This window comes from Chelon labrosus (genome assembly GCF_963514085.1).
Source record: "Chelon labrosus genome assembly, chromosome: 10".
In the NCBI taxonomy this organism is placed as follows: Eukaryota; Metazoa; Chordata; class Actinopteri; order Mugiliformes; family Mugilidae; genus Chelon; species Chelon labrosus.
In genome coordinates, this window is record NC_140360.1 from 16,179,918 (window position 1) to 16,195,837 (window position 15,920).

At 42.9% G+C, this 15,920-nt stretch overlaps 1 protein-coding gene across 2 annotated transcripts in view; it reads left to right on the top strand.

The window, feature by feature from the left end:
- Window positions 1-625: 625 nt before the first annotated feature.
- LOC311494139 (metabotropic glutamate receptor 7-like) overlaps window positions 626-15,920 on the top strand; it is a gene marked incomplete at its 5' end in the record, with an annotated part of 62,491 nt that continues 47,196 nt past the window's right edge. For both annotated transcript variants that reach the window (XM_084553039.1, XM_084553040.1), the window contains one exon: window positions 626-1,129. In XM_084553039.1, coding sequence (XP_084409165.1) covers window positions 626-1,129 — 504 coding nt within the window. The remainder of the gene's footprint in view (window positions 1,130-15,920) is intronic.

Sequence of the window (15,920 nt, forward strand, 5' to 3'; positions counted from 1 at the left end):
ACGCACAATTGCGCTCATATCGTTTCTTTCTTTCTTTGGAGACTGTGGAGATGATACGCACCCCCAGGAGAGAGATGCCACAGCCGAGCGAGCCATCGCTGCGCTCCCGTGGAGTTGTTCGGAACAAGAAGAATGTCACCCACTTCTGCCGGTCCTAATATTTAAGTATTGATTTTTTGAGAGATCATTCCTGAGATCCCCTGCGCGTCACTTGCCAGAATCGCGGATTTGTGTTGTGAAGAAATGTCCGTTCTTAGCATCGGTTTCATTGCGCTCTTTGGATTTAGCGTAAATGGACAAATTTAGGCCAGCTCATCTGCGGCGTGTGTTCGCCTCCTTTCACTGATAATTCTCCGACTAATGGATGTAGCCTCCCTTTCCGCGGGAGCTGAATTACCATTAGGGGCTCCACTATTCAACAAGCTGCACCGCTCACTACTGGCTGCAAAACGATGGGCGCAGTTTGCCTGAGCCTTCCTCTGCGTCTTGGTTCCTCGGCACAGCTTGTTGAATCTCCTCCCTGGTGACAAGAATGGGCTCGTTTTAACAAACTTCTCAGCCTTTCTGATATATTTTTTTTTAATCGTCGGCGGATTTCAGGCTCCATCCTCGCTAAAAGTTGATCATGGCTCGTCCCTGTATGTGCGCGAAGCTGAGCTCTGTATGGAGGCTGCTGTGGCTCGTGAGGACTGTGGTTGATTTCGCGCTGGCTCAGGAGACTTATGCGCCTCATTCAATACGGACTGAGGGACACCTGACCCTCGGTGGGCTCTTCCCGGTGCACACCAGGGGGGTCGACGGTACGCCGTGCGGGGACCTCAAAAAGGAGAACGGAATCCAGCGGCTTGAGGCCATGATGTACGCTTTGGACCAAATTAACCAGGACGAGCAACTCTTGCCCAACATAACCCTCGGCGCTCGGGTGCTGGACACTTGTTCGAGGGATACGTACGCGCTGGAGCAGTCGCTAACTTTCGTGCAAGCCCTGATCACGAAGGACACCTCCGACGTGAGGTGCACGAACGGGGAGCCGCCGGTCTTTGTCAAGCCTGAAAAAGTGGTGGGAGTCATCGGTGCCTCGGCGAGTTCAGTATCGATTATGGTTGCCAACATCCTACGCCTCTTTCAGGCAAGTATTCAAACATGTGCAGTAGTTGTGTGGATTTAACATAGCCTGTTATAGCTGCGGTATGCCGAAGCCTCTAGTAGCAATGTGCGTGAAGGGAAAGTGATGCGCCTTCTCATTGCAGCCCAACCAGTAACAGGAAGCAGGCGAAAAGGGTTGCACAATTTCTAAAAAACTAAAAACTGATTGAAAAAAAAAAGGAAGGTATTAGACTTGGTGTATGCTGTGCGTAATTCTCACCGAGACTTTGTTCCATCTTGGACATAAAAGGAAGGTGAAGTGAGTTTGGGTGGTTTTCCAATCCACTACACTGTGTGGTTGAGACAGCTGAGTGTGCTGTTGCTTGTCCCCGGTGGTGCTGAAAGAACAGCTCCCGTCTGTTCCAGTCTCACTCCGGAGTCTGGATGAGTGGGCACTGACAGCCTGACACAATCACACCCAAACTCAACAACCCCCTCCTGAGAATAACAGGCCTGTTTTATGCGATTGCACATGATTATACGAGCCTCTTCTGTGGACAGACTGCAGGCGCTTTTTATTTTCATTTTTACGAATGGTTTTGAACCCCAAAGCCGCCGTTTATGGTTGACTTGGCTTGCTTTTGTCTACGGGTGGGGGACCCCTCTTCAAAATGAAATGGTTTCAAACTCTTTGAAACTTAATTGAACTTGATGGCTGCGAGTGAATTAAATGAATTCGCAGAACTCATTTCAAAATGACTTAGCTTTGGTTTATGGTAGCACATTTATGTTCCTGTTGGCTGAGAGTCAACCGATGGTGTTGGCCCACTGCTACTGCTGCAGTGGAATGGGGCACGCAGCAGGGCACCGGTGCAACAAATTAATTATTTAAGAGACATATCCATAGCAAAATATGTAATTACTCGAAACACCACGTGGATTCTTTTCCAGATGTGGACAGGTCTCGGCAGTTTGTCCTCACGTGAGGACGATGGCGTTGAAGGTGATTGACTGGTGGTTTCAGATCCTAACTCACAGTCCTGTCATTTAGTGTTTTGTTTTCAGTTCAATTAGGCAAACCATGAGTCCGGCTGTAAGTAGCTGTTTAACTGCAACTGTAAAACCATCAAAGTAAACAAGCTTTTAGCCTCCCCCCTCCATCCCCTCCCTTTCCTTTTCTTTTCACACACACACAAATGCAACACACTTATTTATTTATTATTTTACAGCAGTCATCCTCTGGGGGTTTTTGTGGCTCCACTGGCCGGACAGTTCGACTGATGGGCCCCACCACAACCTTCAGCCCGGCTTTGGTTCCTATTCACTCATAATAGACTGAGTTAACACATTACATTCTTATTATTCCGAGTTGGTAGAACCCTCCAGTTACGCTTTGAAGCGTGCTCACTACACTCATTATTTTGTTGCAGAACGCGAATGGTTTGAAGACTTTCTCCTTTTCATGAGTGCTGTGCAACAGTAGCACGCACACATCCATGAAATTTAGAGGGTTTAAAGGGAAAGGGAGATTAGTCCCTAATTCTTTCCTCTCCACACTAGGTGTGTCAGGATATTTATAAGTGTCAGGCTGTCAGAGGGTAGGTGAAGTTCAAGTGTGATGTGGTGCCGCGGCTCAGGCGTTGTAATCAAGCCAGAGGAACGTGTGGTTTGACATGCAGTTGTCACGCAGCTCCGTCCATCACTCCGCATTTTTTTCTCATTTCAACCCAAAGTGTTGGCAGATGTAATCGCCACACTCAAATGTGCGCATAAATAGAAATATGCTAAATGAAATGTGAGGTCACGTGATGCTGTGTGATCAATACGAGGCAGAAGTGCGAGCTACGGGCCTGTTTACCCTCATTAGAGCCACAGCATTTAAATGGCATGTGGCAGCAATTAACAATTTTCTTTTCTTCAGTTGCAGTCCGTCAAATAATTCCAGTCAAACGCATCAATGACTTGAGAGAGCCTTAAGTTCAATTTCTTGTCCTAGCCAATTTAAATTGTTTTTCGTTATTGGATACATTGAGGAATCCAGTGGACTTTGAGGCGCAATCATTACACTTCAAGCCCGCAGATTGTGACCTCTCCCCGAGCTGTCCTCTTAGCCCACACTTCCCGCTTTGTTACCAGCAAATATCATCAAGTCATTTTGTGTGTCACTCCTGCGATAAATGAATCGTCAGGGAAGCTAAGTAATGATTGTAGGTTTTATTGCCAGATTCTAAATATCAGGCCATGTCTATTCAAGACATGAGTAGCTGCTGAACTGTTAATGCTGGGAAATTGACATGAGGGATGGATTTTTCTGAGTACCCAAGAGGGTTGATCGATACTGTTGCCATGGTGAGGCCGATTTGCTGCTAAGATGTTTTTATTTCAGCACCTTTCATGCTGTGTTGGAAATGAGAAGCAACAATGCCACAGGAGGAAAAAAAATAAAAATCAATCAGCCGAACTTTTGAATTGTTATCAGGAGCTATCATGTGCTGGGCCTTTGAAAAATCATCCAGTCCTTACTCTGCTCTCGTGAGCAGAAGCAGGAGGAGGAGGAGGAGGAGGAGGCTGTGGTTGAAAAGACCAGGCAACTTTGCCCATTTGTAAGTTTTGGCCTCTTGAATGAATCATGAAATTGATTTTTATCCAGATGACATTTACATCGGGGAGAGCAGCCTGCTATTCTCTGTCGCATCTCTTCTCCCAAAGGCCGAGGCAAAACTTTGTATTGAATGCAGGTGAACTCCGTCTTGTCCTCTTGTCTGGGGAAGCGGCCCCTTCAGACTAGCTGTCTAAGTGAGGCATTGACGTCCTCTGCTCTCGTAGCCCTGACAGGCTCCTGTCGGCTTTTTCTCCTTCGCTCTCTCTCTCTCTTTCTCTCTCTCTCTCTCTCTCTTTGCACTGAATCATCACTGTGACTGATTTGAAGGAGATTGAAGCCTTGCAGTGTGATCTATTCAGCTGACAGTGGTAGAGATGGACACCGAAAGGACAAAAAGAAGGCTGCGTGCGTGTGGACGTAGCAAGGTCGGAGAGAGACACTAAATAGCAAAAAACAGCCATTTGTACATGGATGCATTCGGAAGCTCCGGTCAATTAGTCACATCGCTAGGGCTGCATTCAGCCAGATAAAAGACACAGTTGGCTCCGGTTGGTTAGTCAAGTATTCAACATATGAGTGGACACGCATTCACACATATGCACACAAACACCGTATTACCATTACTGAAGGAATGAAAACACGACCGTCTTGTGGATATTTAATGATCCACACAGCGTTTTCAGCTCTTCTATTTTCTCTCCATCACTTGCTAATTGGCTTTTATTCAGACTGCGGCACAGAAACCCAACTCAGAGCATTTGAACTTTATAACAAGTAGCTGAAACACGGATAACACAGAGAAGAATGTATTAACTTCACAATTCTCTACAAACTAACATTCAGCCTCTCGTAACTAAACTTTTTTAAGGCTACAAATAACAGCGCTGGATTTTTGTGAAAAAAAAAAAAAAAACCTTTATTAATCCCCTGCAGGGAAATTGCTTTTTTAACAGCATAACCTCTAACATAAAAGAGATAGGTTGAGTATTTCCAAATGTTCCCTTTTGAGAATTGAGTGGGATTTACCTTGTGGATGGAAATTGAAAACTCGACTGGATATGGCCGACTTTAATAAGCCATCAAACCCAGCCAAAGACATGCACCCTTCTCTGGAGTCGTGAGTTATTCACGACAGCAAAAGAGAATTACTGAATATTGGAGTCAAAAAAGTTCTGCCTGTGTAGTTTAAGTTTGATTTTATTCTTGCACTCAAATAGATAAAAAAAATTACAGTAGGAATCCATTGTTGGCAAAAAAAAAAATCTTTGCAGTAGATGGTTGTGCTGCTGGTAATGACGAAGCGCAAAAGAAAATATTTTCTTCTTGACGTGACAAGAATTCTGATTTTGAAATTAACGTGTCAACACGCTTGCATGTACAAATGTAATGGCCTGTCACACATCAGGAATAAATCTGATTATTGATTAAAAACGTGAGGACAATAAGCCTTATTATTTTTATATAATTTGAGTACAATACTTTGTTTTGCCAGTAGTGTGTATCTCAGATGTAGTCTCACAAAAGTACCAAAGTGAGGTAGAACGTTTTGCTACAAAGTGTGCAAGTACTACAGACTGCAATGAGTATGAATAAGAGAATCGATGTTCAAAGGCACAAAGTTGAATGCGTACTGCATGCAACAGTATGTATTTAATGGGAGAAAGTATAGTATGTACTGCAGGTAAAAAGACAAATAAATAATGCAGGGTTTGTGTTAAAAATGGTGTCTGTGCAGAATAAAAAGAGACATAGGAACTGGTCTCATTGTACTCATGCAGAACATGAAACTCCCCACATCAATGGTATTTGATATTTGGTATTTATGTAACTTATTTTATTTTGATATATTTTCACTTGGTCTAATAACACCCTTTTCAAAAATAACAATCGGTCTGGCAGACTGCAGAGGATTGATGAGTCACCAGTTACACTAACACATTTATGCAGATTTTGTAGCAAAGTGCAAGTTATTCTGTTCCTGGTTTTCTGTCTGACACTCTCGAAAAAAACGTCAAAGACAATAGTCAAAATGCTTCATGTAATGATAAATGTTATGCTGATTCAGAATTGCAAGAAAAGCCACTATAACATAAATAATAAGCGGGAGCTAAGTGAATTGTGGAGCTTGAAAGGAATATGTGGTACTTCATTGTATTATTTATTTTGTGTGGATATATTTATATATACATGCTGAATAAATTATCCTCAGTTCAGGGACTCTCTGTGACTCAGCACCATGCTGGTTTTTATTCCAACCATTTAATCAGATTCTAACCCGTGGCCAGTTCAAACCAGAACTGACAAGGTCACATGTGTTTACACAGGCTACCACAGGGTAAGAGGAATAAGCTGCAGGTGTTAGCATCGCTAACTGGCCAAACCACAGCATTCCACATGTTTTCATCTATTTCTCTAATTTCTTCATGTATTCTGTCCTTGCATTCTTGTCCAGCCACACCTTGCACCTCCTTACACTGCATGTGTTCTTCCTTAAGCATGCCGTTATACAAACAAGGATGCAAACAATCAATACCTACTTAAGGAGAGGTCAATCCCACCTGCTCTTTCAAATTGGCCTTAGATCAGAGCGCCTAGCTATCTCCAAGGCCAGAGTTCAAACTGACTGAACTCTGAGCAAGGCAAAATCAATTTATGACAAGAAGCAAACACATATCACTATTGTTCACTATTGCAGGTGAAATATGTTCAGCTGACATTATCTGATTGGACAGCAGTTTGAGCAGCTGGATTGAGAACACCTTGTCTTGTTAGGTGATAATGTGCATGGAAGAGATTTGTCTTTTTAGCTGTGCTCAAGGTAAATGTGTTAAAAATGGATTCAGAACACCAATACTTAGACGGATGAGCTCGCAAAGAAATGAATAAGTGCCTGATTTTCCCCAGACTTTGTGAGGGAGTACTGTTCACTGGCCCACGTATATCTTCACCCGCACAAAAACAACATTAGCTGCTGATGCAATATTAATAAAATGAATAAAATATCCTCTTGTTATACATGTTGTCGCTGCTGTTGACATGAGGTCATTAGGTCAGCGGCCCGCCACAGGGGGAGTATGAAAATCCGTGCACGTCTGATATTAAGCTATTCCCACAGGCCTGGGGGGATGGTGCTCTTTATTATTCAGCTACATAATAGCTTACTATATGAATAAATGTTTCTCAATGAAATCACAGCCAGTGCATTCCTCATTTGTTTTCAGACAGATTGAAGCTTATTCACTGAGTTGTGTTTTCATTTATAGCTGGTAAATGTTGATTCTGTGTCTTTAATGAGGTGCCATCCCTCATTTTAATACAGGCTTGGTTAAGAATAGCATCAGTTTGACGTTCCCAGTGGGTTGCTACCCCACAATTCATCCCACTGAAATGGAAGAGCGGGGACGTGCTTTAATGCTTAGCCCCGCTCACATCGAGGTCGGCCGTTACTGTGTTGCATTGAAATTTTTTTTGTTGGTGCGGCTGTAAAATGTTACAAGAAGGCCACTCTTCAGACTTTGCTGGAAGTTTTTTTTTCCTGCAGTTTATCTGGTGAGTGGAAGGAGCCAGGGAAGAGGAAACCCCATTACGTCCGATCCTCTTACAGGGGATGAGTGGAGAAGCATGAGGAGGTCTCTGCTGGCTGCTGGTCGGCCTCTAACTCATCCCTCCAAAAAGGAAAAACTGTCCCCGTTGCTTCAGCAGAACGCGATCCAGTGTGGGCTGAAAGGCATTATCACAGAGCTCATTGTAGTTTGTTTGAGCGCCGTGATCTGTGATCCATGCAACATTTCTGGACCGAGCCTGAATTACAAAGTCATTCAGGCGTGGCAGACTTATGTGCTGTATGACTAAATAACATCCAAGTCTGTTCTGGCTTTGGATTCCTCATAAAAAGGACCAAAAAGTCTACGGAGATCAATAAGAAATTTCTCCTTTCAACATGATCTGTTTTTACCAGGCACTTGTCTCGCACTTCCTCAAATCCTGGTAAATGAGTTAAGTGAATTTGTTAAGAGGCTGCTTTTAGTGCTGCCTGTGAGCGTGTCTGCTGCTTCAAAAGGAGTCATGTGTTGTGGTTCCTCTTAGCCCTGGGTTCTGTGCTTTGTTCTCGGTTTTATCGCTTTCTCCACAATTTGCCCAGTGCGTTGCTGAAATCACACGCCATCGTAGAAATTGTAATGCACTTAAGATGAACACTGTGGATTTACTTGTCAGGGAGGAGACGTAAAAGATGTTTTAATGAAAAGGGCGCAAAACAAAAGAAAGAAAGCACTTTACTTCTAAATCCCTCTGTTTGACATTTATAAGCATACAATCACATCTAAAAACCTTCAGCATGGTTGAAGTTAGCCCATAGTTCGAACCCATGGGCCGAATGGGCCTTTCTGTGTGTTTGTATGTTCTCCCTGTGTCTGCGTGGGTTCTCTCCAGGTACTCCGGCTTCCTCCCACCGTCCAAAAACATGCTCATTAGGTCCATTGGTGATTCTAAATTGGCCGTAGGTGTGAGTGTGAATGGTTGGCTTTCTCTCTGTGTTAGCCCTGTGATAGACTGGCAACCTGTCCAGGGTGTACCCCGCCTCTCGTCCGATGACAGCTGGGATAGGCTCCAGCAGACCCCGCGTCCCTTCACAGGAACAAGCGGTTACAGAAGATTAATGAATGAATGAATAAAACACTAAAATATATGTAGGTATGCAGTAATCTGTATCATTAATAAATATTCCTGGATACCTACATAGTGTACATATTGATTAACGTTTTCCTATTGACCCCCATAAGTTAAGGCTGTTGTGTAAATGACAATAAAACACCTAAAATGTCCTTATATCTGCATACAACTACATTATACATTGCATTATAAACTACTCATTAAATGTTTATACAGCACTTATAAATGCTAACATGCTAATGCACGTGTTCTGTGTAAGTGCATCATTTACATCCTAGCATGCTAACATTTGCTAAAAGTACATAACCAGTGTCGGACCAAAGCAACATTTCTGACCAGCTGTTGGAATTCGATTAAAAGTTAAGTGATCACCGCTGAAGCGAATGATCTTGAGGGAGTAAATGACTGTAACTATTTTCATGCCAGTCCATCTTGAGAAACTCTTGAGACGTTTCACAAATGTCAGGCGAAAGTGGCGCGGGAATCCAAAAAATGTCAGCGGCTCACAGAGGCTGTTCGGGTTCAACCTCTAGGGACCGAGAATGCCAGTTCAAAATTTCACAGTGATCCAGCTAACAGGAGCTAAAAAGTGTTTTAGCCCGGACCAGAGTGGTTGCTCGACCCGCTGACAGACGGCTCGGCAATTCCGTCTTATTAAAGTTCGGCACATTTTCTGCGTCTCCATCACACGGTGAAGGGTGACAGCCCGCATTTGGCAAACAGGGCTAATGTGACAGTGCATTTAAAGTACAATACACATGCACAGCGTGCTTCAAACTTAAAAGAGACAGGAGGTGCACTGCTCACATGGCTGTCTCGCTGTCCCTGGAGGCTGGTGGCACGAGGCTGTGCTTAGACTGCCTGCCCATGTGAGGGCTCTGATGTAGGCATGCCAATGATGAGCAGCAAGAAATAGACACGCCACCCGGCAGCTATAGCTGCAAGAGAGGAAAGAAACCTGCCCCCCCACCACCACCACCACCACACACACACACACACACACACACAATGGTCCTCATCTTACCGTGTTTATATTTTGTATTTCCTCTCATGAAATTGAAACTTGCAGATACGGTAGTTTTATCTTAATGTGTCCCCATATGGATTTTGTCTCCAGAATAATATGTTTGTTTTTGGTATTAAAATAAAAAAATGAAATGTATTAATATTTTATTGCAGTCAGCACCACAACCAAATTATCGTCATTTGCACTGTGTCCTTAGAAAAACTAATAAAATAAATAAATAGAGCATACAGCAGTGCAATAAAACAAATAATAGTCCCATGATAGTGCAAATGTATTATCATCAACGTGTGTAAATGTGTGTTTTTATTATATTATGGGTTATTATATTCATGCACTGTTCTGTAAACTACTTTATATATATTTTCAGGGTTTATTTAATGAGTACATAGTCAGATGTTTGCACACCTATTATGCATAACATTATGATCACCTTCCTAATATTGTGCAGGTCTCCCTTGTGCCTCCAAAACAGTTCTGACTCATTAAAGAATGGACATGGGCCTTCTGAGGGTGTCCTGTGGTGTCTGGCAAAATAATGTTGTTAGTGGGGGCCATTGGGTGCTATGGGTTGAGGGGAGGGGCCTCTGTGGGTCAGTCTTGTTCCAGTGTATCCCACAGATACTTGATCAGTTTGGGATCTAGTGAATATGGAGGCCAGGTCAACACCTTGTGCTGTTCTTCATGTTTTCTTGAGTTATTCGTAAACCGTTTTTGTGTGTGTCCCTGTGTCAGGCTGCATCCTGCTGGGGATGGCTGCTGCCATCAAGAAGTGTCATTGCTATGGGGGTGCCTGGTCTGGTGTAGGTGGGTGCTACATGTCTAAGTAACATCCACATGAATGCCAGGTCCAAAAGTTTCCTAGCAGAACATATTGAACTAAAACAGTAATGCTCAAAACTGTGTACTTTAGCACGACGGCTGTAGTAGTGGTAATGATGTTTAATAATTTGGTCAAATTAGAACACAACTGTTAGCATCCATATGGTGCCTGTGTGTGTCCTACTGTGTGTTTGCTGTTTGCATCTCAGAGAACGTCAGGGTCCAGTGTGCTCTCACTTACAGTGTACATAATAAACTGTCACCGGGATTCATTCCTTGTCCTTCAGTTGCGTTATTACAGCCGGGCCTCGTGGTGCGTCAGAACGTTCCAAACTACAGGCAGTAATATATAACCATTATATCAGCCAGCACACTCTAGACCTTTATAGGAAGACTAAATTATTAGAGTGCAGCAGGGGCCTCAGGTAGTTAAGCTAAAACACCTGTTGATTTTACATGTGAAAATGAAAGAGCAGAACTTCAGAGTTTCATTAGCTTCAATTTCTTTTGGTCTGCACCCCCCCCCCCCCCCCCCCCGAGATAATGTTTGGTGAGCATGTTTTTTTTATTTTTTTTCCCCCACTCCTCCTCGTCTCTCTTTCCGGCTGGCTATGCAGTGGTGTGTGAATGTTGTTTGAATGTGTTTGTATGTCTCCGTTCTTCTGAGCTTGAAAAGTATACTGTGCCTCAGCAGCCAGGGCATGAATAAAAAAAAAAAAAATCAGTTGACAGGATTACTGTGTTCAGATGCAAATCCTGTGGGATTTCAAGTGCGCTCCGAATCGCCTGCACTCGACGGGTAACATTGATTTGGGGGAAGACCTCAATCACCATTGACATTTTGCAAATTAGGGGAGCTCTCTCCCTTCAGATGAGGTTGCTTAAAGTACAATTGACTACTGGACTGAAGCTATTGATGACAGAATATAGTGTTTTTTAACTGCCTTATCAGTACTGAAGCACTCGCATGTTGGCCTTAATGAGGCTAGGAGGATCAATAGCAGGCTGTTTATCAATAGATTTTGCATAATGCTGTCATGCGCTCTCTACCTTGGAGGTCGGAGGTTGGGGAATAAAATTGAAATTTGCTGGGTTATAGAGTCAAACACAATTTTAAAATTGTCTATACGAAAGTATATTGTAATTTGAAATAGCTTTTGGACAATAACTTGAATACAGTAATCCGTTTGGCTCACAGAGTTTCTCTGTTTAAGCCTGGATGTGTATTTTTGGATTAACTGCATTTGTTAAAACATATCTTCCATAGGCGCGTTTGAATCAAACGGTTCTGGGGTCTCTCTGAGGGTAACTACCCACTGAGGAGCTCCCCCGAGAAATTCATAGCTTCAAGGGTTTTCCTTTCTTTCTTTTTTTTTTCCCCAGTTTGCATTCACACGTCCATAGGAGGGCTGAATGGAACCTGGCTGTTGGTATGGCAACGTCAATTAGATCTGCGCAACGTCCAACGTCACATATTGGCTCAATAAAACCCGGACTTTACTCTCTTTCTGTGGCTCTCTGTTATGTTCCATTTATTAAGACGAATGTTAAGAGTTGTTTAGATGGCTGACAGTTTACAGTGGCATACAACAACGTCGGGTATATGCTCCGTGCTCACATGTGGACAATGCTACGTTGTCCCCAAGCAGTCTTCCACATGCGCTCATCAACATTACATTGTTGTCTGTTTAAAAATGTATGTTACATATCACGTAAGCCCACAGTAGCTGCCAGCGTCCGTCAAGCTGCACCTCTTCTGTTAATTTCACGGGAAAAAAGATGAAGTACAACCAGGAACTGGCAAAACGGCAGGAACGTGCTTCTGTCTTTTTTTTTTCCCGAGAGAACGAAAAAGGACATTTCGGGGAGAGAGAAAGGAAGTGAAACTATATGGCTTGTCGTTGCTTTCCTGCTTCACACGGGGGTGGGGGGGGGGGGGGGGGGGGGCAGCTCAACTTTGAATCATCACGGCAGTCACACGGCAACAAGGTTCGGGTGTTATTTTCTAGCTTTATTGTCTTACCAACTTCCGCACTGTGGCCAGTGTTGCGACCGTGTGTTTGACGTCTGAATGACTGTACATTTACTTCACTAAAGGTTATTCATGTGCTGAGAAAGTACTCACCCTGAAATCAGAGCTAAAATCTTCTAAATGGACTTAATAACCTACAATTTTTCACGTTTCCTGCTGTGCAGATACAAAGAGAGGTAGTCCATTAAACAGTTGTAGGAGCGATGAAAAGATTTCCTCCTTCCAAAAACACTTATTTATTCATATGACTCACGCCTGACGTTTGGAGTTTGACGAGTATATTTGGGAGTTAAGACAGGATTTTGACAGACAGGACAGGAGTTTGGTGTGTAGTTATTACGGTTCGGGTAAGACAAGACTGTAGCCCCAAGAAAATGAAAGAGTCAGTCATTTAAATCCTGTCACATACTGTTAGAAAAATGCCCCCAAAACAACATTTATTTAAGTCAGAGTGACTACAGTGAGCTCTTTATTGGCTGTGGCTCCGTTGGGAAGAAAATAGTGTTATTATATTACAGAGCATCAAAGCCCAGTGAGGAAGGAGGCTGATGTGGATGGGTGAAAATGTCATTTTCCATTTCCTAATGATAGTCAGCAATTGTTTCTTGTGACCATGACCACAATCCTTCGCTAACATTACCCAAGTGGTTATTGCTATAATCTTGATTTCATTTTAAGAATTGTTTAAACCAAACCTCACTGTTAACCCTTTACCAGGTTGGTTTCGTGCTTTAATCTCACGAAAAGAAGCATAGCCGCGTAAAACGAGAGAACTGTATTTGTTTAGTCCAGCATAAAAGATCCTTTATGTGCTGTTCTGAAGAGCAATGATGAATTACTATTTTGTCGTTTAACTCAGAGGCAAGTCTCCACGTAATTAACAAGTTCACGTTTGCGTGTGAGTGAGCTTAAACGGATCATGTTGGGGACTTACTTTAACTCTGGGGACAGATGTGCGGTCCCCCACAAGGTTAACTGTTACATTTATTTCCTGGTAAGGCTGCTGTGAGGTTGGGGTAAAGGCTGAGGCTAGACGTGTAGTGGTAACAGCTGAGGTTGGGGTGTGTGTCATGGGAATTCAAGGGTGTCAATGCAATATCCTCCTAAATAACAAAAACATGTGTGTGTGTGTGTGAGTGTGTGTTTCAGAGTGGCAATAATCCCTCCACTGTCAGTTCTCAAGCAATTTTCCAGTTCTTGTGCACAGCTGGAAGCACATCGCACCTTTTTATTTGAAGAGAACATCCACACGGAGGATATGGTTTTGAATGTGCTGTAACAAACGTAAAATAAGTGAAAAAATAAACACATGTACGACATGGAAGAGTTTACCACCAAGGCTTTGGTACATTTTTCTTATGGTTGTATGTTTATGACCTGTGCAGTTTACATAATCCTCTCTTACCTCTGTACTGCATACATGGGTTTAACTTCAGTAATAGAGGCTATTACTGCTACAGAGGAAATTTCCATCTTTGAACCCTTTCATCGTTTTTTTTCCACTTGAATTTGAATGAAAGTTTGAAACTGTGAAAGAACTGAAAATGTACACCTATAATCTCTCTTTTTCATAAAACTCGCACATGAGTTGTTCTCCATTTTACATTTTGAATGATCAGTGAGTCGATAAGTTTAAAAGTCTGTTTTTCAGATCTGCTAAATGTACACAGAAGGTGATGTGTTTTGTGTTATCGCAGCTAATTTGACAGATTGTTGTGAGATCCACATGAGCTGTTTTGAGGCAGACGCATCTTGGAGCTCCTGCTGAAAATAAAGAATAACCCTTCAGTCGTGATGTGTGACAGTTCCATTGTGTTCGACTGGGCTCACTCCTGTTTCGGCTGGTTAACTTGTCTGAGGGTAATTGTCTGAGCTGGCGTCTGTTGCGCATCTTTGATTCTGCCTCTGAACTACATGTCACCGTGCAGCCATCGCACACTTTGTCTCGGCCTGGAGTGGAAGCTGTGTGAAAATGCGCGTCACAAAAACACATTCCACATAAATCTTCTCGCTCCATTAGTCCAGACACTTGCTTTGATGAATCATGATCTGAGTTAGAATGGGAGCAGGTTCACACAGAATGGCTCTGTCTGAAAGACCGCGTCCAGCTCTTCCGGAGTTGGCAGGTTATTCAGTGTAGCGCTGGAAAAACACTTCTTGCGCTGACAATTGTCCATTGTTCTGGCTTTGCAGCGGTACCAGAGTGTTGCTGACAGGTCCAGGAGGTCAGATGGCCTTAGTGGTGCGTTACACCGGCAGCACAGGAGACCACGAGGTCACGAGGCAACATAGGATCGTTGTCAACATAGAGTACCACCAGGTGAACAATAGCAGACATACATTTAATGAGCTATACTTAAAAGGTTTTTCAGTTCTACTCTAGCTGCCTTAGTGCTAGGTTAAAGGAGCATAACCTGTGTTTCCCAGTTGATGCACATAATTCTTCGTTAGCAATGTCCTTAAGGTGATTGATTCGGAACGTCTGCATTTGATAATAATGTGACTTAGATCTAATTAACTGGTCACTTGATTGATTACAAATAACTAAGCCAATTTTCAAGAGCGCCCCGGTGTCTTTCCATGCTGTTAAGGAATCATTATGCACTTGAAATGGCAGATGGATGCGTTTGCAAAAGTGTACAAGGTATAACCATTGCTGTCGTCATGTAACCTGCAATCAATGGAAGAAAGCAATGAGCAGGATTTACATGCAGGACTTTGTTCATATGCAGATCTCGTTTTTAGGTGTAGTTAGGGAAATAAAATCTAAATCCTTGTAACTCAGATAAGAATCCGTTAACACTAAACATCTACACCTGTGCTAGAGGCTGTTTGTTCTCAGCTTGCCGTGATAGCGTGCTTAACGTTTGCTAATTTGCACTAAACAAAGACTAAAGCTTTCAGGGCGTTCATGGAAAATTAATGTTGGACGTATGCCTGTGAAGGTTCTCGGGCATCCAGGTCATAAACAGAGACAGCTAGAGTTGTAGAGTGTCTTGAAGTCATTTCATCCAAGTAGCTCTCTCAGTTTTGAAGGACTGGTGGGGGTTGGGGCTTAAAACTGAACATCTAGGGTATGTTAGCGACCACATACTTGCCTGTAGTAGGAAGAAACTGTTTGATCCTGTTTTCTTTCCCCAGTGAATGGTATCTAACAATTATCGACCAGACCTTTAGAACTGATTAAGGTACTTGGATGAAATGTCCTAAAGAAACTCTACAGTTGCCTTTGTTTATTGGATATTAATGTTTGACAAATTACTGTAAAAAACACTGATGCTGGCACTAAAGGGAAAGTCATGGGAATGCCCACAGTGATTACAGTTCATCCTGAGGGGGGCAGGAATGTCTGCACACCAAATTTAATGGCAGTCCCATCCACCAACATTTGAGACACGTCATCTAAAATCATAAAAATCAGCACCAACAGCGGGCTGATGGTGCTAGAAACAAAGTCCTTACAAATCATCCACACCATCCATAAATGTCTGCTCAGTATCCAATCTAAGGGTTATTGAGATATTTCAGTCTTGAATAAAATAACAGGCAAGCATCCACAGAGCCAGCTCACTGGGTAAAACGCAGATTTAAAAAAAAAAAAAGCAATAATAACTAACCAGGACCATCTAATATCACACATTCTGCTCTTACACTCAGGTGGCTTTTCACTTTCTATACTCTCA